We start from the raw sequence: 17,269 nt of genomic DNA on the forward strand, positions 1-17,269 counted from the left end.
TGTCTTTCGTAACACAAATCGCTAGAATCAAATAAATGACTCCAAAAATAATTTCATTTTGGGACCATAAGTCAGCTCTCAGCTCTCCAGTTTTGGGGTTCAAATCCCATCTGATTGTAAACAAAATACTTAATGGATCCTCAATTAGCACATTTTCACTTTTTTATTTTGGATTTATGGAAAAACATCTTGTGTATCATCTGTAGGCTATGCGTTTTGTCACAAGCCAATATTTCTTGCAATCACTGTGTAGCGTAGCTTCATATTTGTTGCTGAAAATAATTTGTCTCTCGCTCGATGTCATGTGTCTGAAATGATTCCACCATTAGCTAATTTTCAAAGAAGTTAACTTTGTGGTCAGGTGGAAACAAGGCACTGTTTTACAGAGTGAACTTGTCAACTGTCAGTTCACTTCCTAAAAGTCTTGCACTTGCAACTTTAAACATAATTTGATCAGTTCCTATTTGTCCGTATAACCTGTGTAGTACAACTTCAAATTGGCTTTAAAGATTAAGCTATTTAAAAAAAATAGTTTGGAGGTAATATTATTTATCATAATCACTCACAAAATGATAATTTTATTTGATAAAATAAACTAGCCATAAGATATACTGAAGAATAATTTATTCAAAGTTTCATTGCATAAAAACAATATAAAATAAATTATTAAATAGGTTTCCCTGTAAAGTCACAAAACATTGACACCAAGCTATTGATCAGGACCAAACATTCTGACTGACCGAGTCGTTTGTCATATACTAAACAGGAATTTCAAATCTAATCTGCTAAATCAGTGACAGAGTGAACAGACTCCTACGATGTCAAATGGTCACTCTTCGGTGATCCCTCTAAGCATTTGAGAGTTTCTGAAGTACCAGGTCGCATCCAGGGATCGGTTGAGAAGGATTCTATTGAACTTTGATGTTTGCGATTGAGGTGAGAAATTTGGGGAAGTAAAGAGTCATCGTCAGACAGGTCCACCGTTCCTGAAGATCAGGAAGTTGCAGTCACGCACCGTAATTACCGAAAGCTTTGAACATTTATATTAATAAGTCACAAACTGTACCTGCTGTGTTTGCAGCACGACATGGCGACATCTTTTCCTGGCTTTTTTCCTCACTGCTCGACTCTGCTTCTCGCCGCTTCCTGCTACCGGAGTTGGCGGTGTTGTCTAGTGGTTCCTAATCGTTAAAGAATGCAAAACAAAAGATGAGTAATGAGTAAGGTTCCTCAATATCGCATTATAGCAGTAATAATGTCACACGGACACTGGGATGAACATAATATCTGAACTACATAGATCAAGTAAAGTAAAAGTGAGCACCGAAGAATACTCTGACTGTTTGGTCAGCCTCCTCCTTTCCCGTGCTGTGAGCGGTGTCTCTTCAGGCTCTGGGGAACTTGGCACAGGAAAAACATCTCCCAAAGGAGCTGAGCAGAAAATTCATCTCTATTAATGCCACTCGAGGACATTGGAATGATATATGATTTGTGCTCTTAAAACCAACACAGCAAGTTGCTTTGAGTCCATCAGTTCAAGTGCAGGGCTCATCTCTTACCGAGAAAAGCACTATCCGAGTCGAGGAGAGATCCTCTTGCATGTCTTCCTATCACGCTCTCCTGAAACACAGATAGCGCCATTCACAACTCTGTGCCAACAGTTTCCAAGAAGTTCACAGGAGAAAACAAACAATTTGTGTCACTCACCCGATCGTTTTGATGAGTTGGGTATACGTCAAAATAGTCTGAAACACAACATGTTTATTTTTTGGCTTCCACAAGCAGCAAGAACAAATTGATCACATTACATTCACAACTACAAAAAACGGCTCCCAGTTTTCACTCAAGAAATTACAAACGGAAAACCTCATCTGTAGCCAGGAACATTCAACAATGCTGGTAAAAACATTGGGGTAGACATTTGTATTTGGTACAACATTCGCCATTCCTGTATTTTTCTTTTTATCATCAGGACATGGCAGTCTCATGAAGACTAACACAATCAATAAGGTACAAATCAAGTCAAATGTGAAATTCATTAATGTAGCGTTAAGCACAGAAACGCTTCAAAGGGCTTCACATACCCACATAAAACTACCGTAATTTCCGGACTATAAGCCGCACCGGACTATAAGCCGCACCAGCTAAAATTCAGGGATATTTTAGTTTTTTTCTTACATAAGCCGCACCGGACTATAAGCCGCACGTGCACATGAGTTTTTTACAAAGAAAGACAGTACACAGAAAGCCGTAAAAATCCATATATACGCCGCGCTGGCATTTAAGCCTCAGGGTTCAAAGTAACCTTCTGAATAAAATGCATTAAAAGTTCACATTAACTACAACTTGTTTTTGGTAAGCAAAATGTCAGAAGAATTTAATTTAAATCCTGATTGATTGGGTTTTAATACAATGCAGATGGTCCAAACAGCGCCACTGCTTTGTGTAATTTCTGAGTCACATGGCAGAGTAAGAGAAAGGGTTTAGAGCCCTTTGACGCAGGTCACCTAGCGTGCATTCCTACTAAAGCTCATAATAGTCGCAAGCAACACAGCCAGAATAAGCAGCAGCCATAGTAGTGTTTCAAAATAGTATTTTTGTTGTTGTTTTTTTCTTCAAGATACTGCACAACAATGGCCCACAGCCTTTTTACGAGTGTATAAAAGTGATCAAGTCATCACAAAAATCACGAAAAAAATCTTATATAAGCCGCACCTGACTATAAGCCGCAGGGTTCAAAGTTTTGGAAAAAAGTCGCGGCTTATAGTCCGGAAATTACGGTATCTATTTTACAACATTAATTGGAAGCTCTGTTCTCGAACCATTTGTGCAGGTGGATCTCTGGCTGCTGGGCTTCTGATGCGGATAATTGTAAACCTGCCTCCTCCTGCTGGCCACACCCACTCTCTCCATCCTCTCAATATCGACGGAGCTGAGACTTGATTCTCGATCTGGCACGCACATACAAACCAGTCAGTCGTAATTTGCTGCAGTTATCAATTCTAGAAAAAAAATGCAATTAACAACTGAAGTTCATCAACCTGTGTGGAGCTGAAGCGAGTCATGAATTTGAAGCAGATTACTTGGTTCCATATTTCTGGAGTGGGGCTTTCGAACTGGAGCCTGAAGCCGCAGCATCGCCATATTAAAAACATCCACTTGTGGACGTGCGTGTCTGTTTTAATCAAGAGAGGAAGATTTTACATGCTGGAATAGGCCACGCCACCAACTCTTGTGAGAATAAGCGGTTTGAAAGATCAATGAATGAAATTAATCATTTAAATCTCTATTTACACTGCTATACACATCTGTCCATCACTGCATATACTAGGCAAAAGATACATTTAAAAAAAAAATCAGCCGAAAGTCGCGATACCGTGTCCCAATTTACGATCACATGATCAGATTGGGACATCCCAAGACCCTACAACTCGATAAATTGTTTCATGCCAGGATGGAATTGAAAGAGGACTATTGTGAAACATAAAGAGATCTGACCTTCCCGTCATTCCGGAGTCCATTTCATCACAACCGCCCTGATGCAGATGACTTTCAAGTCGCTTTTGCTCAGCGCGAAGCTGCCGACGCAAAGCTGACAGTTCACTGTACACATCACGTTTATTGACTGAAAACAGAAACAATGCATAATATCGTCAATTCTGTGAGAGCCACAATCGAATGGGAACACAAAACTCACATTTTGTTGCTGCTCCATGTTTTTCTTATAAAAGCAGTCACATATAAGACAACAGAAGGGTAGATGGGTGATTAATTATTGTGTGGTAAGTAGTCTTTGCCAAAATATTCAAAACTCCAAGTGCTATTAATGGACATCATAAAAGCCTCTTTGTACAAGTAAATAACTATCTGCATTTATGTGAACGTAAGCACAGTACCACGGGATAGGAAGTTCCCATTTTGGTAAAATGGAAGGGCCTTGAATACCGAACCAAATTGTACCCTAAAGGGAGTTCAACTTTAACACCGGATGGATGCGGGGAAAAAAAAAAAAAAAAGTTTACAGCGTTTTTACTTTATAATACAAAAGCTCGTAGTGTGTATAGACACCTGCTGCTCGTTGTTGATTCCTGCAAGCAGGGACAGGGGGGGACTGGCGGCCAGGCAAAGACTTCTCCTGAAGACATGAATGGAAAAAGTGGAAGGGTCACATTTCCAATCAGTGTGACCACATCACACTTGTGAAAGAAAGGTATTTCTGTTTTACGAGTTAGCAACACAGGAAACATACCATAAAATCTCGTGAATATCACATGTATATGCCCCCTCCAAAATTACGCCTTAAAAACTGTTCTTTTCTCGATAGTTGTCTTTAATACGGTCACATGGATTGCTTGCTCCCTTAATTATTGGAGTGAAGAAATAAAAGTTCTTGTAAATCTCAAACTGCTATTAAATGTTGGACTTTTAAATTACAGCGTGTGAAGATATTGAATTACATTATGTATGAAATGTAGTAGGATGCAGAACAACCCCTGGGTGCTGCCGAGGTACTTTGGCACGTCTAAACAATTTGAAAACTTGGCATTTCTTAATAAGTCTACTGTTTGAACCCCCCCCCATTATTTTTTACAGTATTCTTGCTCTTCACTGCAGGCAGCCTATAATCACAGGCAGCCTATAATCACGTTCACCTTAGGTTTATATGGTTTGTATACGCATGCGTGAGACTCACTGAGCGTGGAGGAGAGGAATGACGGGTCTCAACAATGGGAGTCTGGGGGCTCTTTTGCAGAGTGGGAACTGGAGTGGACAACTCCCGCTTGACCTAAAGCCACAGGAAAAATGGTAAACATGACACACAGGGCAAAATCTATTTAGTATAGTCTTGTAAATTTCATTGTGACACATTTTTCTTTCTTTTAGGACACTTAATACTGTACTACCAATGATGGCTACTAAACTATGAATTGCAGGCTACAAGTAACCAAGCAAAGACCAGAGTAAACGTACCTGAGCAAGCTTCTCTTGTTCACGTTTCTTCTGTACTGCTTTCTCCCTCTCTTCAGTCTTCCTTTTTTCGGCTTCTATATCCTTCTGTTCCCTGGCCTTTTCCTGTGATGCAGATTGCAGCCACCTCACAAAATGATCCAGAATCAAGTTTTGGGGGCATTGTGCTTTTGTACAAAAGTCAACACACTTTTAATAGCGCTTTTTGTTTCTGTTTCTCTTGTTCTTCTTCATACTCCCTCTTGATGCGAGCCATATCCTCTGCCACTTTCCTCTCTAGCTTTTCATCCTCCAGTCTGTTCCGTTCTCTTTCCTCTGCCTGTTTTTGCAGCTTCTCCTCTATCTGAAAGCAAAGGCAGTTGAAAATATCTTTACCTAGATTCAAAATCATGAAGCAGCTTTCTGGATAGGTACGCCAAATGGAGCTTGGAGAGGTGAGGGAAAATCTTTGTGAAGGACAATGGTGTCTGATTTCAATCTGTATGTCTCTGTTCATAAGCAGCCGAACAAAATCTCCACATGATGGACTAATATTGGACCTGACTAACAACATTCAAACCTGTATGCAGTGTAGCAATCACTCACACAGTCTTTCAGGTCAACATCAACTCTCAATTCTGAGTTTGAACTCCAGAAAAAAAACACATTGGCCTCATTAGCTTTTCTAGGAAGAACTTCTTGAACCAACATAGCTTTAGGAGATACCTGCTTTTTCAGGTAAGCTTTGTACTCTTGCTCCTCAGGTTGTTGCTGTTTAGGCTTAGACACAGTGCCCGGGGCAATCTGGGATGTTTGAACATTGTTGAAACCTAACACACGGACGCACACAAAAAGGAAAAAAAGTCAAGCAGTTAATATTTCAGCATAGACGTTTAAAGCTGAACAATCAGTGTAGTAGAATGCAATTTCCAAATCACAAAAGAATGCAATTTCCAAATCACAAAGGCTTTAATTTGTGGGGGGAAAGTCAGTAGGCCTTATTGTTATAAAAACATATTTATGTCGTGTCTGGATAAGTTTAGTGCTTAGGGAACGCAGTCCACAAGTTTACATGGATTGATTGTTTTACATACAGCATACAGTATATTTTTCATAGTGTATTTCAAGCAAGATCATACAGTCATTTTCTTCTCATGCTGGAGAGGACGGCTATAGTGTTAAAAAGAATATTACTAAAGTGCGTTACAGCATGACCGTCATGGATACTTCTTTCTCTACAGTACCAGAGATCTTGTCGTTCGGATTCTCAGCTGGGCCGGCTGCAAACACAACTGGGGCTTCCTGTTGCTGCTCCAGGTTAGTGTGAGAGTCTTCAATCAACTTGTCTATCTGGCGGCCTGCAAAAGGAAATTCCCTTCAAAATACTGGTTACATGCATTGGTTTGTTGTTGTTTTGTTTTTTGTAGAAGAGCAATTTGCGAACGAGATAAATTACAGTTAAGGATTAATAACTATACAAGCTCCAGCACTATTGTCATGGATAATTTGCATTGCTACATTACCAGAGATGCTGATGTTAGGGTTGGCGTGTTCAACTGGGAAGGTGGCTGTCACAGCTGGGGCTCTCTGCTGCTGTTTTGGGTTACTGCAGGCTTCTACGTTCAACTTGTGCATCTGCTTGAGGTCAGCTGGCCATGAGAAAACAAAGGCTTACTATTATATGTGAATAAAAGAGAGTAGTGTAGTTATCAAATTGGGTATTATTAGGCAAAGCGTTGAGGGTAACAATAGGACAGACCAATGAGATTTCCTGTACTGTCTTTGAGTGGAGCTCCACCTCCACCTCGCCCCCAAGGCTGATGCCTCTTCATGTCAGCTTCGATCTTGGCCTCGTAGCGCTCCCGCTCCTCCCTCTCTACACGCTTCCGCTCTTGTTGCTCCTGAATCTTAAAAATAAACAGCGTTTTAGTCAGCTGAAAATCCAGCAATGCTACGCATGCTCAAACCAGTGATTCACCATAAATATTTACAGCAAGACTATTTTTTTTATTCCATTTGACCAAATAAATAGATCATACATTAAGAACTACCATTGGACAACAAAAGTCCATTTCTATACAAGGATAAAAGATGCGATCGGGAGTAATAGGGTCCTATACAACAAATGACGAGAGGCACTACAGAAAAAAACAAAGGAGGACTGGGACATTGTTGGTGTGGCACAGGAGCATTTAACATCTGACAGTGTAACAAACACATCTAATAAATACATGTCTTTAGAAGTGGGGATCCAAGGATAGTATAGGGCTGGTCTTACATTGATTTTACCTTGTTCAATAGCTTGCTGCTCCTTTCCCTGGCATCGTTCTGCCAACATGTCGCAAACTAAGATGCAATGAATCAATCAATCTCAACCTCGTCAAACTTCTCTTCAACCACCTCACATTTTCATATAGTACGTATGTGCTGGTCATATACATTCGTTAAATAAAAAAATGGGCAGGACTCAGCGTTTCATCAACAGAGCTGCGAATTAGGAATACATCTCCATGATATTCAGCCTGATATGAGGGCTGCAACTAATTATCTTTAAATAATCGATTAATAAAAAAAATCATTACTTTCCATCCCTTATTCAAAACCAGAATATTTTATATAGAAAATACTGAAAATGTACAAACAATGTGATGATTCAGTTGCTGGTTTGGTCCCTAATATTTGTGATAAAAATCAGCATTGTTTTCCCAAAGTAAAAGCAGATGCAAATGTTGAAATAAACGTCTGTCTGCTTTCATGGAGGGTAACTGAAATCAAAATGGTTACTGTTCAGACGCTGAAATTCTGAGGACTTGGACACTTTCAAGTCCAACAAGATTTCTTAACGATTAATCAATTATCAAAATATTGATTAATTTGATAAATGTGTTTAATCAATTGTTATGCCTCCAAGTCAGCACGGTAGTGTGCTGTGAGAAATCATCAGGTGTGTACAGATTTCATCCAATGTCAATTATTTTGACAAAATATTATATATATAGAGCACGAGAGAGAGATTGACAGATATACATACCTATGCCAGCCAAGTATATGATAAAACAAAACAATAAAATGCAGACGGCACGGTGGAGCACTAGTTAGCATGTCCCCCTCACAGTTCAGAGGCTGCGGATTCGATTCCACCTCCAGCCTTGTGTGGAGTTTGCATGTTCTCCCCGTGCCTGCGTGCGTTTTCTCCGGGCACTCCGGTTTCCTCCCACATCCCAAAACCATGCATGGTAGGCTGATTAAGCACTCCAAATTGCCCGTAGGTGTGAGTGCAGATGGTTGTTCGTCTCTGTGTGCCCTGCGATTGCCTGGCAACCGGATCACCAAATGATTCCCGAGCGTGGCACCGCTGCGGCTCACTGCTCCCCTCTCCCCCAGGGGATGGATCAAAATCACATGGGGATGGGTTAAATGCAGAGGACAAATTTCACCACACCCAGATGTGTGTGTGACGATGATCATTGGGGCTTTAACTTGGGACTTTAACTTTCAGAGTGTCCCCCGCCTACTGTCCCAATGACTGCTAGGATAGGCTCCAGCGCACCCGCGAACCCCATGGGGACAAGTGGGACAGAAAATGGATGGATGAATGGATGGACAATAAAATGCCACTAGATGCCTGAAGATACATCCTCAACCTGTACAACCACTTTTTTTGAATCGTTTTGTTAAGTTGTGTGCTGTGAATTGTTTTCCAATGTGCAGAATGTGTGTGCCTTGGTTCAATAAAGATTTAGAAACACAGCTTAAGATGATATTATTCCTTCAAAAACAGCCATTGTAATTGTAAGAAAAGAAAAAAAAAGTTCACTAGTCTCTAGTCAATAGGGAAATTTAAGGCGAGAATAACATTTCATGAATGCAGACACTGTCTACACAGAACATGTTATTTTTAAAATCCCTTCATCACATTTTTTTGTGTATACAATGAGGCTGCTATATTGGTACACAGTGCCAGCTGACAACTGTTACGTATGTATGAATGTCAGCATGCTTAATTGACATGAATTTCTACAGTACAACTTACCTGTTTTTTCAGGGATTCTGCGTAGTCCAAAGTCTTTTCCCTTGTTGACCTGGACTTCTCTGGAAGCATAAGCCCAGTATGGGGACCTGTTGTAACAGTCTCGATATTGGGCCTGCCAGGAAGAAAAATAATTATTTACAATTCAAAGGTCATTTATTTTCCCATAATAAGGCTCTATCAATTAACTTATTAATGTACAGTGTTGAGAATTTGTAATGTGATCTGGCTCAAATGTACTCTTGTTGAAACTATGATGATGGAAACCAGAGAGAGAGGGAACACAAGGGTGTGTGTTTAGTTGTTGGGAGAAAAGAATAAAAACGTAGCTGAAATCAGTTCTGCCGTGTCGGTATTATTTTAACAAGGAAGGCAGCAGAAAAGTACAACACTGAATCCTCATTGTAAGCCACCATACTGCAGCCTCAAAGACTAACAACATTTAAGGATTACATTGAGGCTAAACTGACTTAAACAGAGAAGCGGGAATGTTTACAGTGGTGAGGACTCAGGGAAACTGCTTCCACTTTGGGGGCTTGAGTCACCAAGCCGACTTGGCACATCTCCTCCAGGTGACATGTTGTAGTAAATCAGGGGAAGTCCCATAGCAGGGTAAGGCAAATGACCATCTAAAGAGGGAGAGATTTCAAAATTGTCAAGGTGACTATGTTTAAGATGGAAGTATGGTTCCTAATCAACAGAAGAGTTTAATACTCACAATAGGCAAGATTAGGGTCAGGCAGATTTCTGTTGTTGTTGTAGTAGTAATGGGGCTCTGGATAGGGACCGCTGAATGCTTCATTGCCTGCATAAGCGGAATGAGGAGGGGGGAAAGGAATTCTGTAGAATGAAGCAAAGTGGAATTAATCTTTTTGTCATATTCAAAGGATTTTAAGTCATTAGATCTACAGCAACAGGTCAAACTAAAACAAATTAAAAAAAATTCACAGGCTAAAGGTTACCCTTCCTGATCTAATCGTCTATCAGGAGGTGCAGCCCTTCTGGTTAAGTCATGTTTCCAGAAATTAGAGAAGAAGAAAGGTTACAAACAATGCATACCTGGAAGCGCCCATTGCTCTAGGGAAGGGGCGGCCAACAGGCAGTCTATCGGGAGTTGGCCCATCTCCATGGCACTCAATGAGCGGAGATTGAAAGGCTCCATGTGGTAGATCAGGTGGAGGCATCAGCCTGCTGTTAACGCTTGTTTTATCATGATTAGGGAAGCTGGATGATGATTCGCTTTGACCCAACATGGAATGCCGTGACAGCTGAGACTCTTTTCTCTTGCTCAGTCCAAACAGCCTGATTCGGTTGGGCTAATGTGCGGAGACAAACAAATAAATTTGCTATGACAAGATTGGTTTAGGTGGCTACCTCACATCAGCATAAGCCATAGAGCTCTGCTCAGTATTGATGGGCAGTGTAGATGTAATCTACAAATTTGACACTTGTCAAAAAAAAAAAAAAGCATTTCTTTTTTTTTTGTAAACGTAGGGATCGTTGCGGTTTTCTAATTGATCATGTTAAAATGCTTAAACAAACCTAAACTCTGGTATGGGTGCCAAGTTTATACAGTACAGGCGTGCTCTTAGGATTTGACTTGTCCCTGACCTTAAAGACTAGATAACAATTTTTCAGATGTGCGCTTCACTTTATTTGCAGCTGGTGTGCAGTCTTCAAATAAAATAGACACTACGTACAAATAATTACATTACAACATTGAAGATCAAGAGAATACAGTACAGTGTCTTTTCATAGGCGCAAAAGGAAATTACCTCGTTGCCTCTTGCCAAAGTTGCTTATCTAAGACTGAAGACTTCAGTTGTGTTACTTTCTGTAGCTTTGGCCTGTCATGGACATTGTCTTTCACCTCTTTGTGTCCCGAAGACCTTTTCAAAGTCTCAGTCTTCCTGACACATCTCACTTTGTGAATCACTTTGCCTGACGGTAGCTATTAAAGCTTTATGACATGGAGATGATTACCTAAGAGCAAATGTCATTTAAAAGCTTTGCGACCTAAACGTATGTCATTTACATTGCCCACTAATATACTTGTTTACACTGAAAAGATGCGCAGTTCAGATTTTTTGTTAAATATCTTTTCATGTGGTTCTCATTAAAACAATAAAAAGAAGAAAAGGAAAAGTGACTTAATGTGGACGGAATTGGTCCTTCAAGTGGCACGCATGCTCACAAAATATATCACGCGGCACAGTGTGTTTCTAAAAGTAATTCTTGCCACTCGTGTAGGTCTGTCGTGAAGCATTTGTGGCCATTTCAGGAATTTTGTGCTTCAAATGACCTGTCCCCCAGATATTCATCAACCCTAAAAGTTTTTTTTTCCTGCCACCGACTGTTTTCTGCTTCTTTGTCGATCATTACTTGTCACACTGTCTTATCAAACAATTTGTGACATGGCATGTGTGTGTGTACAGGTACCCCTTCATTTTAGATAGAACACTGATTTTATCTGCATCCAACATCCCAGGACCTGTGATGTCGTGTCCGCACAGTACATTGCGATGACAACGCTTAAATGTTATATTGTGCAGCGCTACGTCAAACATATGCTGACCTGTTTCTCTGGATCGTTCACCCCAGTTGCAGCAACTTTTAGCTCCAAATCTTTTTCCCTGTACAAAGTATATATTTAGTATATGGTTAAACATATAATACTTGAGCGGTGCACCAATAAATCAATTAACTGTCAAATAATTGATTAAAAAATTATTGATTGTTGGGAACCATTGCTAAAATTAAAACTATCCAAATCCTCTGACTTTCAACTGAAAATATTCAGATGTCTGTAGCCCTGCAGGAAAGCAGACTGAAAAATGCTTCCTTTCCTCGTAGTGCCTGAACGACTGGAGCTCCAGCATTCCTTTTTTAAGGGAACTCTGAATAACAGAACATTGATTTTCCTAAGTCATAGTGAAGCAGTGCGCCCTCCAAACATATTTTCGAACGCACCCACGATTAGGGAAAGGGGGATGTTCGGGGTGAATGTACTTTTGCACTAGTCTTAAGTTTTTTCAATATCCCCTGTGCTTCAATTTTTATATGCTTTTTCTTCATAATGATTTTTTTTTTTACTAATACCACATACTACAAATCCAATACAATTTTCAATAATTTTCAGAACAGTATTATGTTATGTACTCTGGATGATTAGCACATATAGTTCAGAGGTTCTGGGTTTGGCTCAGTTCAGACCCTCCTGTGTGGAGCTTGCATAAACCTCCCCACCCCCCACCGGATTCTAGCTTCGGCCAACCTTGCAAAATTATGCATGTAAGGTTTACTTAAGACTCTAAATTGCCCATGTGTGTGAATGTAACATTGAATGGTTGTTTGTCTTTATGTGCCCTCTTATTGGCTGGCAAAACATCCAAAGTCAGCTGGACTAGGCTTCAGCTCACCCACCAACTTCATGGCTTTTGTCAGATTTGAGATGTTTCAGTTACTGTTGTAGGTTTTTTGAAAGCAAATCTGTTTTAAGAGTGTTTACGTTGAGATACATTTCATGCAACATACTTGTGCATTTATTCAGGGTTCCGTGCGCTCGTGATTGTAGTTCAAGCATTATGAGCTTTTAAATTCTTTGATACATTAACTTGTTTACATGTGAGCGTGTTTTGTTAGCATGAATCATAAATCAGTCAAAATCAAGCTCAGTTAAGACTTGCCTCTGTTTGTTTCTGTGCTGCTCAGCTATCTGTTCCTGCAGCTCCTCTCTGTAGCGCTCTTTCCTCCTTTGTAAGGTTTCATCTGTATGAATTTCCCCTGAAAAAATGTGTTTGGATTAAAAACTTAATTCATTAGCTGCATCGTAGCTACAAGTCCTTTTTACCAATTAAAAGACTGGTCGAAAATTCAGCATCATCAGCTTTGATCAGTGCTCTTGATCGTCTGCCTTGGCTGACAAAACCTGAAGGACTGTCCCTCTCTTCCCTGAAAAAAAGCCCAAACTTAACAGAACATACAGAAAAAGAAACAGCCGAAAAGCTATGTATTCTAACTACCTGCCATGAACCTTTTTGGGTTGTGGCTTTTTGTAACTGCAGTCCAACCCCATTCGCCTGCTACTTCTGAGCTCTGTGTACTGCTCTTCCTCCAACTCCTGGTCCACAGGCGTCGTCTCTCGTCGCCTGACCTGATGTGTGGGACTCTCAGGAGGGGAAAGACCTCTGCAAGATTCCTTACGGACATCTGTTAGAGTGCCTACATCCCTCCGTGAAAGGGGGTGCTGTCTGAGGACACCCGCTTGCTACAAAAAGATGGATATACACAGATTTCTTTTTAATGATACAAAGTTCAATTATTCCTCTTGTTGTTGGTATTATTTTTTTAACTTCCAAGTGGTCAAGATATTCAGCAGTCACAATTTCATGGGTGGTGCTTGTGCATTAGTAAATGGTTAATTACATCTTGACGATAAATGCACAGCTGTATCAATTCATTTTTTCAAACTGTGCAAGTTGCAGGTCATTGCAGAGGAAGTTGAACATAACAGAACGAGTGTCATCATTTGGGCACGTGGGAATTTTATCTGTAAGGAATCATGACTTTTATGTAAGCACTGCTAAATCTGTCACCTGTGCAATGTAGTTTCTGTAGTCCATACGAAGCTCATGCTGAAGCCTGTCTTTCTTCTTTTGGTACTCCACACCAAGGGGAAGACCCACATTGCTGCTTTCCACTGACAGAAACACACCAAACAATATTTTAATAGACTTCATTGGAGGGATTTCAAAACAAGACAAATACAATTTTACCATTTTACAGTGGCTATCCTTGGCTCATATAATCCGTCGCTGTGCATATGTTTTCCATTAAACTATCAAATTTGCAAACAAAACATGACTTGAATGAAACATTAAAAAAGTGTTATAATGCCCTGAATAAAACTTGACTTGACTTGTTATAATGCTGATTGATTGCTTGACATTATTTGAGTATGTGAGGAGATGAGCAGTATAAACCACAGGACCTTCCACTCCAGATGACCTTTTTAAAGCCGAGGCAGTACCTGCATTGTCACTGTGGAGATCTGATGAAAATGTGACAAATTTGCTGAAATGGCAAATTTACTGCAACAAACATCACAGGGAACTGAAATTAACAATGAGAATTAGTGTACCTTTCTTTTGAGCAGTTAACCCGGGGGGGATGTTCTCCTTGAGCAGGGACCCATAGCTTCTATGAGGTTTTTCCTGTCAGATGAAAATATTTTCAACGACAAAATTAGATCATTTATAAAAAATACATCTAAACTAATATAGTATTCTTTTGAGCTTTTCCACAAACATTTGAGTCTGCTGACTATCTTTGATCACAATACGTTATCACATCATCGTCATTATTTGAAAAGTGTATCCTAATTCGGATGAATTTGCCAACTCACCTGAATTTCCATGTATGGAGGGTCATGTTCCAAACTAGCTCTGTCTTGGGCCAGTCTTGCTTTACGCTCCCTGATGAAGAGCTCAAGCTCATCTTCCATCTCTACCTGGCAAAAGGTATGAACGTACCACCTGAAATTGTAAAAATACTGTCATGGAAAAAAACATGTCCAGAAAATGTCATTCCCACTCTTTTCTTTTGTAGTTATCCTCGGATTTTCCGTGAATTTTTCATCTGCGACAGCACGACAATAGTTACCAGTCTGTTTTCAATTGTACTTCATATTTTGTACAATTAACCACCCTGCTTAAAAAACAAACATAATTTACCCCAAAAGAGCCATTCAAATGTATAATGATCCTAGTGGGGAAGAGCGGTTCAGAAAATAGGTGGCTGAATGCATTGTTGTTGAAGCACAAAAGGAAATATAATTGGGTATTTAATTTTTATAACCACTTTCTGATTTTTTTAAAACCCTACTGCGAAATATACTGCTGTGACGGCGTCCTGTGGTAAAGTCAAGTCAAGTCAAGTTTATTTGTATAGCCCTAAATCACAAACAGTCTCAAAGGGCTTCACATAGCCAAAATTGACAATTATTCTCAAAGCATCCCCTGATCTTAAGCTCCCAAAGTAAAGTTCTTGACAAAAAGTTAAAAAGAAGGAATTTGAATCTGCTGTGAATTCTTAGGTTGGCAGACTGGCGGCTTTGTCTTTATGGAAGAGTGGTAAAAAGAAGACCGTTTCTCCCAAAATACACAAGACTTGCTACAAGCCACCTGGGAGACACAATAAAGGTGAAAGAAGGTATTCTAGTCAAATAAGACTAAAATTAAACTTTAGGAGCAAAATGCAAACCGTTGTGGGTGGGGGGCAAAATTGAACGACGTAGTGAGCGAATCTTTTGAAGTATTTTTTTTTAATGAACTGATTTGAATAATTCGATTCAGTCAAAAGAGTTGTAATGTCCATCACTAATCATCCTCCATGCAAAAAAAAAAACAAAAAAAAAAAACACCGGCTACTGCCTCGTTATATTTCCGTTGTCTGGCAACCACAGGCAGAAGCACCGAACAGTAAGCCATGGTGAGCAACAAACGGCGTTAAGACGCTATAAATAGTAGCAAGTGCAGCTTTTATCTTGTTGGTAGGCCTACTAACAATTAAGACTGTGGTTTGTCGTATGTTGTACAAGCTAATACAACCCCATATCTTTGGTTTAGCTCCCTTCTTTGCTTGAACCAAATAATCAAGGCAAACATTTAAGCTAACAAAGCTAACACGTACATTAAAATATTGGGATGTTGACGTCTCACGCTGTTAACCAAACTTGACCATAAATTCGTTTGCTGCTACTACTTACCTGGTGGAATGGTTTGTAGCGCTGTTTTGTGGCGCCTTGTTCGTCTTAAACACTAAAGAAGCGAGAATGTCAATGTAGATTCCTGTGTATCCTGTCAAAATAAAATCCATAGTTGCACTTTTTTTTAAACCACTATAACGTTGATTTACACGTTTTCAATGAAAAACTGTGATTTGGGACGTTTCTGCTGTACATTATTGGTAAATACACGGGTTAAAAACTCCTGTCGTACCCATACTACTCGTTGGATGGAAATTGTGGAGCCAGCATGTAGCCAAATCCGAGGCAAACTGACAGACTGGAAGTCAAAGATTACTTTTATTTTGAAAACACGATGCTGCACTTCCTATGATACATACTTCATCATGACAGAATAAAACAATGGGAGACAGTGACAGTGGCAACTAACACTGTTTCTGGGCTGACTTTAAAGTCAGAATTCTGAGAATAAAGTGAGAATTCCCTCTTTAAAGTCAGAATTCTGAGAATAAAGTCAAAGTTCTGACTTTAAAGTCAGAAAGTGGGAATTCTCATTTCAAAGTCACAATTCTGACCTTTATGTTTCTTCACTGGCCCTAATCAACTTCCGTACTCCAACAACATAACGTGAGTAATGTTGTTTTGTTCACGTCACGGAGTGTAGGTGAGAATCAGGCACATTTTTCAAAATAAAAGATCATCCATCCATCCATCCATCCATCCATCCATCCATCCATCCATCCATCCATCCATCCATCCATCCATCCATCCATCCATCCATCCATCCATCCATCCATCCATCCATCCATCCATCCATCCATCCGACTCAGATAAATAAAACGAAAATAATGCAAGTTACTTATACTTTCTTGTGCGGTCCGGTACCAAATGATCCACGGAGCAGTACCGGTCCAGGGCCCAGGGATTGGAGATAAATGCTGTGCAGCATGAGTTGGCAACTCCGGTCCCCGAGGGCCGATGTTCTGCATGTTTTCAATGTCTCCCTGATTCAAACGATCAGGATTGCTATCCAGCTTCTCCAGACATTATACACTGTATAAAACCACGAATGATGGTCAGAGTAGCCATTTCAGATTGAACTGGTTGTGCTGCGTAATAGCGTTAGCGCAACAAATAGTTTAAGTTCATCTTGTCGACTTGTGTTAATCGCAATAAAATACATTTGATGACTTCAATGCATGTCTAACGTCTGCATCCATACGGTACTCTTATTAAAATACTACTCTGTACTTCACTGTAGGAAATACTACTTATCAAACACTGGAATAACATGTGTAATTAGACTTAAGTACAGATTGACAAAAGCTCTATGTATGTTTTTATAAACCATTTTTGAGACAAAATACCACATGGAATTTTTTTCAATGTATTTATTGCTTATATAAATGTTCTCTAAATATTTGTTGGTAAAAATAAAATCTATCAATAATTATCATAAATAAAATAATCACAACGACTTTTACATGGCATTATATTGCACAATTATAAGCCTTAACAACAATCACAGAACACAAGTGTTGCTCAGA

The 17,269-nt window shown here is 39.7% G+C and overlaps 1 protein-coding gene across 3 annotated transcripts; it reads right to left on the reverse strand.

Moving 5' to 3' along the window:
- Window positions 1-607: 607 nt before the first annotated feature.
- Window positions 608-15,846, reverse strand: LOC148404187 (centrosome and spindle pole-associated protein 1-like). 3 transcript variants are annotated; one of them, XM_088385308.1, is made up of 28 exons: window positions 15,744-15,845; window positions 14,382-14,511; window positions 14,118-14,190; window positions 13,573-13,676; window positions 13,000-13,244; window positions 12,828-12,928; window positions 12,664-12,760; window positions 11,553-11,610; window positions 10,037-10,293; window positions 9,696-9,817; window positions 9,474-9,606; window positions 8,981-9,092; window positions 6,707-6,854; window positions 6,471-6,596; window positions 6,192-6,305; window positions 5,674-5,777; window positions 5,159-5,311; window positions 4,972-5,073; window positions 4,694-4,786; window positions 4,069-4,135; window positions 3,499-3,625; window positions 3,042-3,175; window positions 2,823-2,951; window positions 1,708-1,745; window positions 1,560-1,620; window positions 1,325-1,431; window positions 1,067-1,181; window positions 608-986 (listed from the first exon to the last, which is right to left on the reverse strand). In XM_088385308.1, the coding sequence occupies exons 2-28, from the start codon at window positions 14,478-14,480 to the stop codon at window positions 814-816; spliced, it is 3,192 nt and encodes a 1,063-aa protein (XP_088241434.1). In that variant the 5' UTR covers window positions 14,481-14,511; window positions 15,744-15,845; the 3' UTR covers window positions 608-813. The 3 variants fall into 3 exon arrangements, with proteins under 3 accessions (XP_088241434.1, XP_088241443.1, XP_088241452.1); XM_088385317.1 differs by lacking the exon at window positions 15,744-15,845 and adding an exon at window positions 15,668-15,689; XM_088385326.1 differs by lacking the exons at window positions 608-986; window positions 1,067-1,181; window positions 1,325-1,431; window positions 1,560-1,620; window positions 1,708-1,745 and adding an exon at window positions 1,758-2,095 and having other exon boundaries at window positions 2,782-2,951; window positions 15,744-15,846.
- Between the last annotated feature and the right edge of the window lie 1,423 nt (window positions 15,847-17,269).

The sequence above is a fragment of the Syngnathus floridae genome, chromosome 1, assembly GCF_059516105.1.
Source record: "Syngnathus floridae isolate MCC-2025c chromosome 1, RoL_Sflo_1.0, whole genome shotgun sequence".
NCBI classification, from domain to species: domain Eukaryota; kingdom Metazoa; phylum Chordata; class Actinopteri; order Syngnathiformes; family Syngnathidae; genus Syngnathus; species Syngnathus floridae.

What these genes read in the sequence shown, in the direction of transcription:
- LOC148404187 (XM_088385317.1), bottom strand. An exon ending in CAGTACAGGAAATCTCATTG is followed by an intron (nt 6,597 to 6,706) that starts GTCTGTCCTATT and finishes TCTCATGGCCAG; the next exon opens with CTGACCTCAAGCAGATGCAC. An exon ending in AACAGTCAGAGTATTCTTCG is followed by an intron (nt 1,182 to 1,324) that starts GTGCTCACTTTT and finishes TTTAACGATTAG; the next exon opens with GAACCACTAGACAACACCGC.